General features: G+C 37.1%; 2 protein-coding genes and 1 long non-coding RNA gene across 3 annotated transcripts; 2 read left to right on the top strand and 1 right to left on the bottom strand.

The window, feature by feature from the left end:
• The first annotated feature begins 2139 nt into the window (after window positions 1-2139).
• LOC114174241 lies at window positions 2140-4550 on the top strand. The gene is made up of 3 exons (XR_003602671.1): window positions 2140-2369; window positions 2753-3417; window positions 3537-4550. It is a non-coding gene; the product is annotated as an uncharacterized LOC114174241 (long non-coding RNA).
• Window positions 4551-10760: 6210 nt separating this feature from the next.
• Window positions 10761-11579, bottom strand: LOC114174490. The gene is made up of 2 exons (XM_028059329.1): window positions 11182-11579; window positions 10761-10821 (listed from the first exon to the last, which is right to left on the bottom strand). The coding sequence occupies exons 1-2, from the start codon at window positions 11577-11579 to the stop codon at window positions 10761-10763; spliced, it is 459 nt and encodes a 152-aa protein (XP_027915130.1).
• A 3920-nt stretch (window positions 11580-15499) lies between these two features.
• LOC114174488 lies at window positions 15500-16612 on the top strand. Its single transcript, XM_028059328.1, has one exon. The coding sequence runs from the start codon at window positions 15500-15502 to the stop codon at window positions 16610-16612; it is 1113 nt and encodes a 370-aa protein (XP_027915129.1).
• The last annotated feature ends 403 nt before the right edge of the window (window positions 16613-17015 follow it).

Raw genomic sequence — 17015 nt, 5'->3', positions numbered from 1 at the left:
TACTTATGTTAGATTCTTTATTATTATTGTATAGAATTCCTCTTTCGTTTTAGTATTATGTTTTTTTTTCATATAAATTATTGAAAAATAATGTAATAGATGAAATATACCTATGTTGTTTTTATACTTAATACTAATTATAATAATACTTTAATTAGTAAAGTAATTATAGCAGGTGCTACGATATTCATATTTCACATACAAAACACATATAATCACACAAAATCTCAACTAAACCTCACGAATAATCTTCAACAAAATACCATTTAAATACAACAAAATCCATAACATAAATAGTGTAAAACAGTTCACAAGAACTTTTGAAAGAAATCACCTAAGTAATACAGATCCAACAAATTAAAATTAAATAATAAAATAATTAAAATTAACAAATATCTTAATAAAAGAAAACTTTTTTAAAATACGTGAACTAGTACTTTTCATATTCTTAGAGATTTTTTCAGAAAATAAGATATGTAATATCAATTCTAATTGCTAAAATTTTAAAGAACATTAAAAGTTATAAAAAAAAAACATTAAGAAGATATAATCAATTAAATTTAATTATTACTGAATATATTTTTCTTTGTTAATTTATAAAAAGCTTTTGAAAAGATTTTAATTATATTTTTTTCATAAAGGCATGATATGATAAAAACAACGTGCTGACATGTAGAAGTGGAGTAACCTAAAATTGCAAAAGTCTTTATTATTAATAAAATGTTTAGACCAAATATTAATACTTTTAATTTATATATTATTCAATTATAATAAACAATACAATAATAACAATTTATAATGTTAACAATATAAAATTTTGATATATTAGGATTTTGATTAGCTTTTTGAAAGGTATCTGTTTTTAAATTGAAAACTTGATTAATACTTTTATTAATTAAAAATAAAAAAACAATATTATCAATTAAATAATTAAATGATTCTTTTCATTATACTAATGTTGTGTCTGAAGTTGAACAAAAATGCAAAGATGGATTACATAATAATCTTGACATTCCTTTGAAGAGAGTTAAGAGCAAAAGAATGCAATAATCAGCATGATTGATCAATTTTCCGATCTCGCGTAATACAGGGTCATTTGAGTAGATTCATTGGTTAAATACAAATTTACTCTTCTGTCTTTTCAGCTTTGAGCAGCGATACTGTTTAAGATTCATGAAGAAAACACATTATATTTCTGATAAAAGTGACCATACACACGCTATTTGAAAGAACATGGATTCGTTCCCACCTCACTTGAAATGAATCTGGGTGTGCTTAAAGAGATGGATCCGATCCCACCTCAAATGGAACGGATCTGTGCGGTCATTAAAGTGAGAGATTTGATCCCAACTTAAGTGGAACGATCTGTGTGAGCTTGAAAGTAAGACATCCAATCTCCCATGACATGGGACGAATCTGTCAATGCTTTATAGATATCCCACCTGCAAATCACAATTGAATTATAGATATTGCAGTCGAAAATAACCTTGGCTATCAATGTGTGATTAGAGAGCTTGGATGTTCTTTTCATCTTTTGGAAATTATTTTGATGTATAGGTGGACATTGAGATATCAATAATGTAATAGAGAAAATAATATAAAATTTGTACCAAGATAAATTAAGTTATAATGATGTATGTAAATTGAATAAAATATTGTGATTAATAAAAGCGCTAAATTGATGGAAGTGCTAAATTCAGAACTCATTGATCTAACTCTACTATTGTGTGTGTATCCATGTGATGATAATGAAGAATATAAAAGCGAAGATGTTTGTAGTGTGTGGTGTTGCAAGTTGTTTAAAAGAAATTATCAAAATAAATTTATTTATACAAATATTAATTTATATTATTTATTATATAAAAAAACAAATTATTAATCGTACTAATAATTTTATTAAAACACATTTTTAATTTATTACATCAATCAAATATCTCACAAATTTTCAAAAAAAATACTTATAAATCAATTATTTTCATAATTATTTCTAAAATTCTTAAAAAAAACAACAAAGAGTATTTTTTTAATTTCATTCAAATCAATCCAATTTCTCTCTTGGAATGAGCACTCTCTCGGAATGAACACAGCATAAATAAATGATGTGAAATAAAAGAGAAAAAACAAAAGTTTGAAATGAAAGTCACCGGAAATCTGTACATAAGAGCAGAGACAGATGAAGAAGTCTATTTCATCTATCAACAACGTGAGAACCTAGCCACAGACAAAGGCCTCAATCTGCTCCAAGCTAGTAACTTTAAAAGTCCTAGAAATCCCTTCTTCACTATCTCATTTCAACATCCATGACTTCACCAACTGCGGTTCATTTTTTTAAAATTATCCTCAGACCAAGCCTTGCACTTGGAATACTTGTAAGCATCATTACCTTCATTCCTCTCTTTCGATTTTACTTTTTATGGTTCAAGTTCTGCACCATCACATGAGTTTACCTCTTTTAGTTCTTCGTTTAAGAAAATATACTGTTTCTGCTCTTCATCTTTAACAAGATTTCTCATTTATGGACATACAAGGACTGTTTTTGATAGATTTCTATAAACAATTTGCGTTTGAGGTATAGAAACAAAAGCTTTGACAAACACCCAATTAGGGTAAAAAAGTAATTTGCAACTACCCCCACTTTTGTATATCTGCATGCCGGGTCATGGAAAGATACAAACTTCTCCACTATTTGGAGTTTCTGATGTGGTAGTGGTTGTGAATTTTATTATGCATGCTAACAACAAAATCTTTGCAGAAGCTCCCAAAAAAGTTCACTAGAAAACATGGTGATGGAATGTCAAATCCGGTGTTTCTTAGATCTCCTGATGGTATTGAATGGAAAATATACTGGGCAAGGCGTGATGGTGAGATTTGGTTTCAAAATGGATGGAAGGAGCTTGTCACATACTATTCTCTAGATCATGGCCACTTGTTGTTCTTTGAATACGAGGAAACTTCTCATTTTGATGTACACGTGTTTGACAATAGTGCCCTTGAAATAGACTATCCTTCCCCCACTACTCATGTTAGAAAGGACAACCTTGTACATATCAGTGATGATTCTGGTGAAACTTTGTTGGAGCAATTTTCATGTCAAAATACTAGAGTGAAACCAAGTCTGTCTTCTGCTCAGCCTTGTAAGAAAACGAAAAATAGCAAAGCTACAAGTGTTGTGGGAATTAAAAGTTCTAGCTCTCAAGAGGAAAAACCTATAAAGCAAAACCTATAAACCAATTTTTCATAACTTGCAGCATGTTAAGTCTTTCAGAAGTTGAAGGGAAAAAAGACACTTATAACATTGGATGCTCAGAAGAGGAGCAGTTAACATCTACGGCTTTAAACAAAGCCATAATTTTCAGATCTGAATACCCCTTCTTCTTGCTTGTCATGAAGGAATCCTTTATCAATGGATATTACCTGGTGAGCATCTTATTGAATACATGGATTTTTATGAGTTATGTTCTTTTATAAGGATGTTGCAGCAGAAGTGTAACCTGCAGTTCTTTTTTTTTTTTTTTTTATTGAAAAAAAAATTACAGAAAATACCAACATATTTTGTTGAAAAATATTTGAGGAATGCACGTGCAGCTATTAGTCTTGAGCTATTGGATGGGAGAACATGGCCTGTTATTTATTGTGGTCAAAGAATTAATGGGGGATGGCATAAATTTGCATCAGAAAACAATTTGAATGTGGGGGATGTTTGTGTTTTTGAGATGATCAAGAAGATCCGGGGCTTTGCTTTCAAAGTTTCCATCTTTCGAGGTGCAGAGGAATGAACTTGTCCCATTTCACAAGGTAATCTATTTTTCTTTTTTGTTTATATGCACAATGAGAATTTAGAATCTAATCAAGGAGATGTAGCTAATTATGATTAGACTTAACTCGTCATTCATGAGAGATTCATGCTTTATGACAATGAAGTGAAGAGTTATGAACTATTTTTCATAATTTATAATCGTTCCCTTTAAAATGAGTCAAATATTGGATGGAAAAGAGAGATTTCATAGGTAGTTTTTATTACTACTCTCTACAAAAAGCTAGAATTGATTTCTCACAACGCTGTTAAATCTGTTAAGATATCATAGTTAGAGTCAATTATGGCATCAGAAGAATTGTCAGTTTTAGAACGCAAAACTCTTGTCACGGTTTTGAGGTCGGATGCGGTAATTGAGCTTGAAATCAGAAATGTTAGATGGCAAGTATTATTATTCTTTCATGAATAGTTAGATTTTGCTCTAATAGTGGTCTACATGTATATACTTGACTTGATTCAGTGTGTGCCTATGAACTTTGCGAGGAAGTATTTTGTAAATTTTAATCCGAATGTGATGATAATGCAGTTTAGAAACAAATCGTGGCCTGTGAAGTTTGTGAATAATTCACTTTCAGCGACACTCGTTGTTCATGCTTTTAGAAGTCATGTAATTAGGGGATGTAGACTTCTTTAAAGTTTTTGTTATGTCAAAATATTTTGTTTTTATCAGTTTATTGTTTTTTGTGTGGTATGATTGATGTATTTTCTCAGATACAAGCCTTATCACAGACCATTATCGAATCTATATGTTGTACTGAATCAGTTTGAGTTATAATTATTACTAATGTCTTTATTTTTTAATGTTCTTAACTCCCTATAACCTGCCAGAAAACTATTTTCTTTTTCTTTTTTTCAGTTATATATTTCTTTAATACTTTTCTAACCAAAAGTATCAAGGGACTTTAATGTTAAAAGCTCTGAAATTGAAACTTTACGTCTTCAAAGTTGATATTTTTTTTCTTCTGATTTTGTATCCATTCCTATCTACTCTGTTTAATAAATCTTAAATATTTACTGTGTTTATTATTATTATTATTATTTAATATATGAATACTAGTTAATAAAGGTTAGTGTTTGTGTTATACGTAGAGAGAGACTGATAAACATAATATACGACTGAGATTTATTAAATAACACTCCTGCTCAAAAATTACTTGTCTTAAAGTGATTGATTTTTAACATGATCGGCATAGGATGACAACGGGATAGGATGATTTTTGTAGAAAAAATTTATTCTCATTTTCAGATTTAAATTTAACGGATATCAAACTTTTATCTTATCTTTATTTTTAACTGTAATGAGTATAATCTTGTATCCATACATGTACTCATTTTCTTACTATTTCAATATTAATTTTAATTAATTTTTATAAAATAATAAAAAATTATGGTAAAAGAAATATAATATTATCAAATATTTAATATTAGTAAGAGAATTGTTTATTTTTGATAACAAATATTTTGAAATAAATTATAATTGTTTACATTTTAGATTAAAATACCAAATAAAATTTTATGAGAACCAAAACATTTATTAAATTTGCAAACATCAATGAAGACTTGTTGATAAAATTTAAAAATATTTTTTAAAAAATATAAAAGGAAAACAAATATTTAAATTAAAATATATTTTAAATGTTTATTTACTTCAACTTTTTAAATTGAAATGAATCTTTTTTTTGTAAATTAATAAAAGTTATAATACATCACTGGATCAAATAATAAACATAATAATAAAATTTTGACATAGATATTATATCTTTTGAACTCCAATAGATGTTGGATGGTGATAAAAAAATATTTATGGCAATTACATTAAATTTTTATGTTGTAGTAAATAAAATTTATTTATACAATTATAGTGAAAAAATTACAATATGATTGATAATGAGATAGAAAATAAAAAATAATTAGATAAAATATATTGAAATAGTATTCTACATGATGAAAATAAACAACAAATAAAAATATTAAAAAATTAACAAATATGTGTCTTAGAAACAATTTGAGAGACTAGTGAAAGAAATTGTACAAAGAAAAACAAATTTATAATTAAGGGTATGATAAGATGAAAAAATATCTTAAAGATTTAAGCAAACTTTTCAAATATCAACATATATATTCAATGGTTGAGAAATAACGAAAATTATTTTAGCGAAACAAAAGAGTTCTTCAAATGAAACAATAATGAATAATAATAGGTAAATAATACTTTTCAAATAATATAATTTTTTTAAAATAAAAAGTTTATGCTATTAAACACTTAAGTTAAGAGTATTAAACATTCTCGTATGAAAGGAAAATATATAATAAATTAAAATATTAAAAAATAATATAAATATTCAAATGTACATAAACAAATTTTAATTCACATGCATCATTTTAACATAATTACATAAAGGTTATGATAAGATGAAAAATATATTGGAGATGCGAATGAGTTTCATAACCAACCAAATAATTAGAAGAAATAAATAAATAAATAAATATGGTTACTTAATTAATTTTGAATATTTTAATAATTTAAATGGAGCGGAGATATGGTGGGGATGGATATTATGGCGAGGATATGTACATTCTCATACATATCCTCACACCCAATTGAAAAAGTTGGAGATTCTCCATACGCATACCCATACCCAGTCAATATAGAGATTCTCCATCAAAACGAATACAAGTTTGAGCAATACCCACGAGAACGGGTTTATATCCTATCTCTACTCACAAATCAATGATATTTCTCCTGTCTTTTTCTGGGTGAAATGTTTTTTTAACATTAAATTAGTGTCTTAACTTTTTTTTTTCTTTCAAAATATCTCATGTTTAATAAATATATTCATTTTCTCTTACTTTTAAACTATCTATATTACCTTTTAAGTTTGATGTTGTAACACTCCATTTAATTAAGTACGCGAAATTAAAGGAAGCGTTACAAGAAAGATAACATAAAGGCGCAGACTGGGAGTTTTAAACTCAACTCCATACAATCCATGGCACACCACGATGCCCAAGAGAAAACTAGATGAAAAGATAACCAAAGTACATAAATCTAAAGACGAACAATTACGTGGGTCGCAGCCCTAGATAAACTCATACGGAAATATAAACTAGTCCACGCGGACTATGCAGCGGAATCTCCACCCCCTTGTTGCCTACGGGTGTTCCTCGCATCTGCTCACACCAACAAGTTGATGATCATCGCAAAAGAGAGTACCACATAGCAGATCACACAACAAAGAAAGTAGGGTAAGCTAGAGCACAAGAGAGTTCATCCATTAAATCAGATATAATTCCACAATACCATACATTCAAATCAACCAAGCATGTTATGACTGTTCAGGCAATACACTACGACACGACTCGACTCATCCGAATACATATAACCATGGTCGGATTCAGCGGACGCTTGCACTTGTGGTGGATACCTCTGCTCACCCCCAAAAGTCTCACCTAGAGACCCTAAGGAATTATGCACTGACACAGACAAAATATTATCACACAGTCAAATAGTATTCACCATGCAAGGATATAACCAGTATGTCAACCTTTAAAGCCAATCTTTTCACGTTCCAGTTCAAACTCATTCCAACTCATCATAATCCATCCATGCACATAGGCCCTAACTCATCTCGTTATCATGCCACTTTAATAATACCCATCTCATTTAGTTCACATGCCAATTTTCATACCAAACCCATCATCTACAATTCATGATTCATGCCAAACATACATAACATTCTATTATATACATGTTTCTCATCATAACATTCATACCCAAACCAATACCAATCATCCAAGAATAAACAAGCACCCAAACAGCGTACTGCCTCGCCCAACCCCTCACTCAGGCTGAAGGGTCTCGCTTAGGCGAGACGTGCTCGCTCAGGCGAGCCCCCTTCACCTAGGCGAGGGCTCGAAAGAGCATCGAGAAACCAATGCGGGATCTCGCTTAGGCGAAACCTCTCTCGCTTGGGCGAGATGTTCGCTCGCTCAAAAATTGAGCGGGTCGCCTGGGCGACCTTTCACACAAACTGGTTTGGGCGAATCCCTGTTTGTCTCGCTTAGGCGAGACTGGCTCGCTTGGGCGAGATTAACAGGTCTCACCACTGTTTCACTTGCAGCAGCTATGTTTTTCAAACCAACCAATCATACAAGGTATTCTCGCACATCAAAACGAATGATTAATCCATACAATCAACAACCAACTCAAGAACAGGCCAAAACAACTCAAAACTTGAAACCCTAACTTCCCGTACCTGGAAAAGGGCTAACAGAACTTTGACACGGGACCTCGGAGCACAGTAGCTCGAGTGATGGACTTACAGAACCGGCGAAACAGCGGAACAGTAGGAAAAACAAGATTAGTTCGAACTCTAAACGGTGAAATACGAAGAACAGCTTTAGGAAGTAAATACAATAGGTTTAGAATCACTTATGTGGAGTAGAAATCACTACTTGAGCTTTTGGGCGGACTGGTTCGAGGCGGGAAACAAACCCTAGCAGAGCTCTAGTGGTACAATGGAGAGGAAGACGACTGCGAATATGAGAATGAAAGAAAGTGTGAGCGTTAGGGCAGCCTGGGTTCAGCTTTAACCTTTGGGCCAGCTCTTAGGCCCATCAGATTTGGGGCAGCCCTTTATGTAAGGCAGAAAAAGAACAGGGTCTTACATTCTCCCCAACAACAAAATTTTTGACCTCGAAAATGAAAACTTACCAGGTAAAAAGATATGGGTGTGATTTCCTCATGTCGTCCTCCAACTCCCAAGTCGAGTCACCTGTCCTCCGATCCCATATGACTTTAACCAGACTGACCATCTTTCCTCGATGTTCCTCAACCTTGTTGTCCTCAAGAGCGATGGGTGGTACTTCCACCGTGAGGTCTTCCCTGATCTGTATATCCTCAGCTTCCAATACGTGGGCCGGATCAAATACATACTTCCTCAGTTGTGACACATGAAACACTGGATGAAGGTTCGCCAACTGTGGGGGTAAAGCTATCTCATAAGCCACCGGCCCAATCCTCCTCGTGATCTGATATGGACCAAGAAACTTGGGCGAAAGCTTCCTTGAGCGGAGAGCCCTTCCCACGCCCGTGGTTCGGGTCACCCTCAAGAACACATGATCGCCGACTGCGAACTCCAAGGGCCTCCTCCTACGGTCTGCATAGACCTTCTGCCTACTCTGAGAAGCCTGCATCCTGTTCTTCACCATCTTCACTTTCTTAGTGGTTTGTTCTAATAGTTCTGGTCCAACCAATACCGCTTCTCCATCTTGGTACCACCAAAGAGGAGTTCTACATCTTTTGCCATAGAGAGCTTCGTATGGCGCCATGCCAATGCTCGCATGAAAGCTGTTGTTGTAGGTAAACTCGATCAAGGGCAACACTTCATCCCAAGCCCCCAGATGATCCAATTTGCACGTCCGTAGTAAGTCCTCAAGTGACTGAATGGTCCTCTTTGATTGGCCATCAATCTGGGGATGGTAGGCTGAGCTCACAGTCAACTTGGTCCCCAAAGCTTCCTGTAAGGTTTGCCAGAACCGGGATGTAAATCGTGGGTCCCTGTCGGAAACTATGCTCGAAGGTACTCCATGCAACCTCACAATCTCTTTAACGTACAGTTGGGCCAACTTGGCCATGGACATCCTCAAGTTCATCGCCAAGAAGTGGGCACTCTTGGTCAATCGATCCACTATCACCCAGATGGTGTCATGTCCTTTAAAAGTCCGCGACAGATGGGTCACAAAGTCTATGGAGATGCTGTCCCACTTCCACACTGGTATCTCCAAAGGCTGTAGAATTCCATCGGGCCTCTGGTGCTCCACCTTCGCCTTCTAACAGGTCAGACAGGCTGATACGAAAAGGGCCACATCCTTATTCATCCCCTGCCACCAGAAAGTCTCCTTGAGGTTCTGGTACATCTTAGTCATGCCAGGATGCAAGCTAAGACGACTTTTGTGTCCTTCCTCAAGGATCAACTTCTTCACCTCTGCATCATTAGGTACACAGATTCTGCCCTGAAATCTCAGTATACCATCATGCAAAGTCTCTAACCTCATCCGACCCAAGTTGTTCTCTAACTTTGTTTAGACTGGCATCCAACAACTGCCTCTCTTTGACTGAGTCCAAAAAGCCACTAGATATAGTAAGGGTACTACACCTAATGAACTCGGACCCCAACTCCACCTGTACCCTCATGTCTCTGAACTTATCCAGTAGTTCCACCTCCCTGATCATAAGGTGTGCGGTATGCACTGTTTTTCTACTCAAGGCATCTGCCACTACATTCGCCTTTCCGGGGTGATATAGAAGCTCGAAATCATAATCCTTCGGGAATTCCATCCATCTTCTCTGTCTCATGTTCAACTCCTTTTGGTCAAACAGATACTTAAGGCTCTTATGATCGCTGAACACACGAAACTGTGCACCATAAAGATAACTCCTCCAAATCTTCAAGGCGAACACTATGGCTGCTAACTCTAGGTCATGAGTGGGATAGTTTCTCTCATGAACCTTAAGTTGCCTTGAAGCATAGGCTATTGCCTTCTTCTCTTGCATTAACACATAGTCGAGCCCAAGGTGAGAGGCATCACAATAGACCTTAAAAGGTTTCCCCACGTTTGGGATCACTAGTATCGGCGCACTGGTCAACCTTCTCTTAAGCTCCTGAAAACTCTCCTCACACTTGTCCGTCCAAGTAAAGGGCTGGTTCTTCCGAGTAAGAAGTGTCAAGGGTGCCATTATCTTGGAGAACCCCTCTATGAATCTCCTATAGTAGCCCGCCAACCCCACAAAACTCCTGATCTCTGTGGCAGACTTAGGGCTTTCCCACTTTACCACTGCTTCAACCTTTGCTGGATCCACTACAACCCCCTGGGCGGATATCACATGCCCCAAAAACTGAACTTCACCCATCCAGAATTCACACTTGGATAACTTGGCATACAATTACTTCTCCCTCAAAACACCAAGCACCAACCTCAGGTGTTCTGCATGCTCCTCCTGAGTTCTGGAATAGATAAGAATGTCGTCTATGAAGACTACGACAAACTTATCTAGGAAAGGTCGGAAGATATTGTTCATGTAGTCCATGAACATCGCCGGAGCGTTGGTCACACCAAACGGCATAACCACATACTCATAGTGGCCATATCTGGACCTGAAGGTCGTCTTCTGTCCATCATCGTCCTTCACCAATATTTGGTGGTATCCTGACCGCAGATCAATCTTCGAGAATACTGCTGACCCATGTAGCTGATCCATCAAGTCGTCGATTCTCGGAAGAGGGTACTTATTCTTGATTGTCATTTTGTTCAACTGTCTGTAGTCCACACACAGACGTGAACTCCCATCCTTCTTCTTCACTAACAGCACTGGCGCTCCCCAAGGCAAAGTGCTAGGTCGGATAAACTGTTTCGCATTCAGTTCCTTTATCTGTTTCTTAAATTCAACCAACTCCGCGGAAGCCATGCGGTAGGGAGCCATCGATACTGGACCTATCCCTGGCACTAGATCGATAGAGAACTCTACCTCTCTGTGGGGAGGTAACCCTGGCACATCCTCAAAATCCTGCACAACCGGTATTACTGACGTCATCTTTCCTCCATCCACCTCCAGATGTGTGAAGATCATGTAACACTGCGCGTCGTCATGAAGTTCCTTCATAACACCCTGAGAAGATACCAACTCAGGCTCCTCTGTGTTGGGAAAAAGCAGCTTCTTCTCTCGACAATTTATAAGAACGCGATTGGTAGAGAGCCAATCCATTCCTAAGATCACCTCCAACTCTTGTAGAGGCAGGCAGATTAGGTTCACCCTGTACTTGCGTCCCTCTACCTCCACTGGACACCTAGCACATAAGGACGACGTCCTGACCAAACCCGACGCCAGACTAGACACCGCAAGCTCACACTGCAGCTCGTGCACCAGCAGACCCAACCGTTCCACACATCCATTTGACACAAAGGAGTGTGTCGCTCCAGAATCATACAACACACAACAAGAAGTACCAGCTATCATGCAACTACCCATAACCAAGTGTCAACACCCAATTTCGTCCGGGTAACAATGATAAAATAAAATAATTAATTAATTAATTAAAGTTCAATTGAGAAGAATAAATAAATAAATAATTAAGAAAAGAAAAGAAAAAATATATGTTTTGGTTTGAGAAAAAATAATTATCTATTTATTTTATTATTATTATTATTATTATTTTATATTTTATTTTAGTTTAGTTTTATTTATTTATTTGTTTATTTGAGCTTATTATTTTGATTATTACATTATTTTTCTTTCTATTATTACAGCTCCTTTTTTTGTTTTACATCTCTCATTCTAGTTTAATAAAAAAAAAGAAAAAAAAAGAAAGAAAAAAAGAGAGAGAAGGGAAAGGGGAAAGAAAGAGGTAACGTAAGGCCTCTCTTTTGTCATACCCATGCATGCTACGCTATCATGGTTTTGTATGGGGAAGGGCCTGTAGCATGGTCATGATGGCTGAAGGAGCAAGAAGCAACATCTGCTCTCAGCCTTGTCCCAAATTTCAAAATTGGAAGGTGCAGAGGGTTACATAATAAAAAGGGGAAGATTCATGAGAGGAGGGGTCCTTTTTTTTTTACGACAGAGAAGGGTTTGGGCACTAGAAATCAGAAGGAGGGAGAGAAGGAGTAAACTTGGAAAACGGAAGTGCATTATGTTTTATTTTCACGCTAAGTGTTCTTAACTCCTCCTTAGCTTATGTTACCGTGACTTGATGTTGCTGTTGATGTTCATGGGTATATGAATTAAAACTTATGTTAACGTGATTTGATATTGATGTTCATGAATGTATAGATGGTTTGAGATGAGCACAGTTACATCTATTATTCCTTTTGTTTATTCCCATCGCAACTGGTACAGTAAAGAACAGAGCACAATGTTTTTTATTTATTTTATTTTATTTTTATTTTATCTGTTAAGATATGTTCTTGTTTGGATGTTACTGTTGTCCGAGTGAGTGCTGGAAAATAACCTAACCCTCAATCTCAATCTCTCTCGCCACCATCATCTTTCCCTCATCACCTGCAAGACTGCCAAGCCAGAACCCAAACACAACACCACAAACAACCAGAATCACATTCATTCGTCATCATCACTGTCACACACTCAAATTCACCATAACAACCCAATACAAATAAAAAAAAAAACAAAGAATAGAAACCCTCGCCGCCGGCGAGGCCGCCGGCGATTCGGAGATTTAAACGAAAGACGCGCCGACGGTAGCGACCTTGGATATCACACAGAGGCTGTTCGAGACGATATGCGAAGAGAAAGCAAAGGTCGAGCGTTCCCGGGTTCTCGACAACAACGCCCCTAAGAACAGGATGTCGCCGGTGATGTTTCTGACGGCAGGGACGCGGTGCAGTGGCCACGGGTGCGGCAGTTCTTGAGGAGCATACACATGACGGCGGCTCCTAGCGCGGGCGTCGATCTCGCGAGAGAGAAGGAGAGAAGGAGTGGCTTCCGGCGTCGATGGTGAGGCTCTGGTGGCTAGAGCGGCGCGGTGAGCGACGGCGGGGCTCCGGAGATCTCACCTATCTCGTGCGCGTTGGAGAAAAAGGAAGAAAGAGATGTGTCGCCGGTGGGTGATGATCGGCGTTGTCGCCGGCGAGCTAGCTGCTCGGTGTTGTGGTGGTGCGGTGAAGCAGAAACAGAGGCGAACGGTGACAGAGGTTGAAGTTGTGGTGGTGTCGAGAAGAAGAGGCTGCCATGTGAGGGGAAGAAGCTTTGGCTTCTGTTAGGGTTTTTCTGAAAAAATAAAAATGGGCAGCAGGCTTTGAACCCTTTTACCACGCACACCCCCTCTTTTACCTCAACCACACCCTCCTCCTTTCTTTTCGTACGCCCCCAATTTTAATTCCTGCACCTCCTTTTTTTGTTTCCTTAGCACACCCCTTTATTTACTGCACACACCCCACCTGTTACTTCATGCACCTCCCACATGTGACACTCCTGCACCCCATGTCTTTGTCTATTGTTTTTGGGCTTGTTGTCGTATTTGCTTTGTGCACCCCACCAATTACTCGTGCACCCTTACTTTTTGTTTCCCACTTTTATTCTTCTTAAATAATTTCATCCTTTTATAAATTTATTTATTTATTTATTTTTTTAAAAAAGGAAAACAAACATATTTAAAAATCATAAAAATTAAAATATAGAAAAATAAAAAAGGGGTTCTCTTTCATTTTTATTGTGTCTGTCCGGCCGCTTGCGTCGTGTGACACTTTCTTCCAAATGATTTGAAAATATCGAAAAATAGTTTTCTTTTTCTTTTAGTGTCCGTTCGACCGCTCGCGTCGTGTGACACATATTTTCAATTAATTCAAAAATACAAAAAAAATATAAAATTTCAAAAATACAAAAAACACCAATATTTTCCCACAAATATCTTTCAAGAACTACGTAACCCTGATTTCTCACTTTAAATGAGAATACGTAGGACCAAGGTCAATCCTTGTCGGGCCCAAATTTTTTTTGTTGTTGTTTCTTTTTAAATATTTTTGTCTTATTATTTTGGGGAAAATTAATATTTTGAAAACCACATCAACTTTGCATTTTTAATTAAAGGTACCGCCTTTGGGCGGGCGCTGTAGGGTGCTGACACCTTCCCTACGCGTAACCGACTTCCGGACCCAAAAATTTGGTTTTTTGCAGACTTGCTTTATTTTTATGGTTTTCCATAGTTTTCCAAAAATAACTATGGTGGCGACTCCCAATCTCTTTTTTAAACCCGTTTCTTTTTTCGATTCGCCGTCCCGTCGTGATTCCGGTTGCGACAGCTGGCGACTCCACTGGGGACGTTAGAGAGTCAAGCTATTTAATTAGATATGCGGACTGAATGTGGTTTTCCTTTTTTCTTTCTTTTTTATTTATTTATTTTCTTTTATTTCTTTTTTCCCCTTTCTTTTATTTCATTATTATTTTTATTTTTATTTTTGTCTCTTTTTTTTATTTGTATATTCTTGTCTCTATTTTAATTTATTTATATCTATCTCTTGGAATGATTGTGTGTAAATTGTTTCGCATATTTTGTTATATATTTGTCTGGGAAGTTTTCTGGTTGTTTTGCAGGTGGGGGTTATGGTATGCATCATCCACCCTCCACACACACACTTTGTGCATATCATGTGCGGGGCCCTATACCCGGGTCTGTGTAACTTAGAGTTAGAGGGGATTGTGTAGCAGTGCCACAGTGGATGAACTTCCCAAGTGGTCATTGTGAGAACCCCAGCTAGAGTTTGTTTACTTCGTTGGTACTCCCACATCTTTTTGTCTACCAACTATTGTGGGAAATGCCTAGAAGTAGGCCATAGCTCTAGTGACCTTGATCCTTAAGTATTAGGAAACTATCCTGGCGAGCGCATATATTTTACCTTAGGACCATTAGGCATCGAACCTTTGATAAGGCACAAGGGAAGACATGTGCATTACCTTAATTCTCATCTTATTTTTCTCGCTTTATTCGAATTAGCAATGAAGCCATGTGTCTGTACTTTCTTTCACGACATCATCATACATGCATTTTGATTATTTGTTCATGCATAACATGTATTTTGTCATGCCATGCCATAACATTTCTTGTGATTCTAGGTCAGAAATTTTAAGGCTGTGATTGAGTTTGTGAAAAAAAAGAAACATAAGAAATTAACATGGGATTTCAAGTTGGAGGGAATTTAGGGTCGGATGCCTTGAAGAAGAAATTACCTATCAGGGTTATAGATAGCAATCTGAATGGTTTAAGGGAAATAGTGCAACAAATGAAGACTATACAGAAGAATGCTTTCAAGAAGTGGTATGGGAACTTATTGAGGTTGTTGAATGTGGAAGTCCAAGCGTCGGCAGTCACCGCTTTGGCCCAATATTATGATCTGCCGCTCAGATGTTTCACCTTCCAGGATTTTCAGTTGGCACCAGTAGTAGAAGAGTTCGAGCAGATTTTGGGTTTGTTGGTGGAAGATAAAGTCCCTTACAGATATTCTGAGCAACGAGCATCTATCTCTACGTTGGCAGGAATCTTGAAGGTACACCCTGATGAGCTAGAGAGTAAAATGGCCTCCAAGGGCAACTCGAAGGGGATCCCCCAAGGGTATTTAGAAGGGCACTTGCGTCATTTGGCTGAGAAAGAGATAGGGGAGACGTTCATGGATGTGTTGGCTCTCACACTATATGGAGTCGTGCTCTTCCCTAACATGGAGAATTTTGTTGATCAAGCGGCCATCGATGTGTTTGTTGCTTACAAGATTCATTCGGAAAGTCCAGTCACTGCGGTTCTAGCTGATGTGTACGGGGGTTTGAATTTGTGCTACGCACTCAAGAGGAAGAAGATGCTATGCTGTGTACCTATATTGTATGTATGGTTTATATCCCGAGTCCGCTTGGGTACAGTAAATGCTGAATGTCAGATTGGGGAATTGCCACATGGCGGCGTTGAAATTCGAGGGGCGAAAGAATGGGCCCAATTCTGTGCAGGTTTGAATGGGGGAAAGATTAGATGGTGTGTCCCTGGGCTGCCCAAGTCGCATGTCATTTCTTGTGGGGATTTCCCTAACGTCCCTCTAATAGGTACCAGAAGTTGTGTGAATTATAACCCTATTCTGGCTCAACGGCAGTTTGGGTGTCCAATTAAGAGCTCTCCAACTCCAGAATCTCTGGTCGCCATATGGACTTATTATGAAGAAGGAATTTCTCAAGATCTAATTCGACGAGTTAGGAGTGCCTGGGTGAGGTTTTTCGTGCAGAAAAAGACCCAAGGCCATGGGTAATGGACGGGAAAATATCTTACCGACGATGGAGTTTGGAAAGGGTTAATATGATCAAGTTACCTTTCAAATCGGACTCTCCTGCTCTGGAACGATTGGAACCTGCTGAGTCTGAGGAGGTGAAAGGGCTAAAAGAAGAGATCGAGAAGATGAAATTAAAAAATGCCAAATTAATTAACGAGCTTCAAAGTCTCCGACATGAGTATGTGGATCTGAGGCATGATAATGAGGAAATGACAAAAGCGTATGAAGGGATTCTTAGGCAACAAAGAGAAGAACGAGATCATGCTTTCAAAGTGAAACAGGATTTGGCCGCAGCAAGCACCGCATTAAAATCAAAGGACCGAGAGAGAGATGCAGCAGCAGCATCTAAGCGCCAAAGGGATCAGTTGTGTGAAGAATTTAA

This window comes from Vigna unguiculata, chromosome 2, assembly GCF_004118075.2.
Source record: "Vigna unguiculata cultivar IT97K-499-35 chromosome 2, ASM411807v1, whole genome shotgun sequence".
NCBI lineage: Eukaryota > Viridiplantae > Streptophyta > Magnoliopsida > Fabales > Fabaceae > Vigna > Vigna unguiculata.
This window is presented reverse-complemented; position numbering and strand designations above follow the sequence as displayed.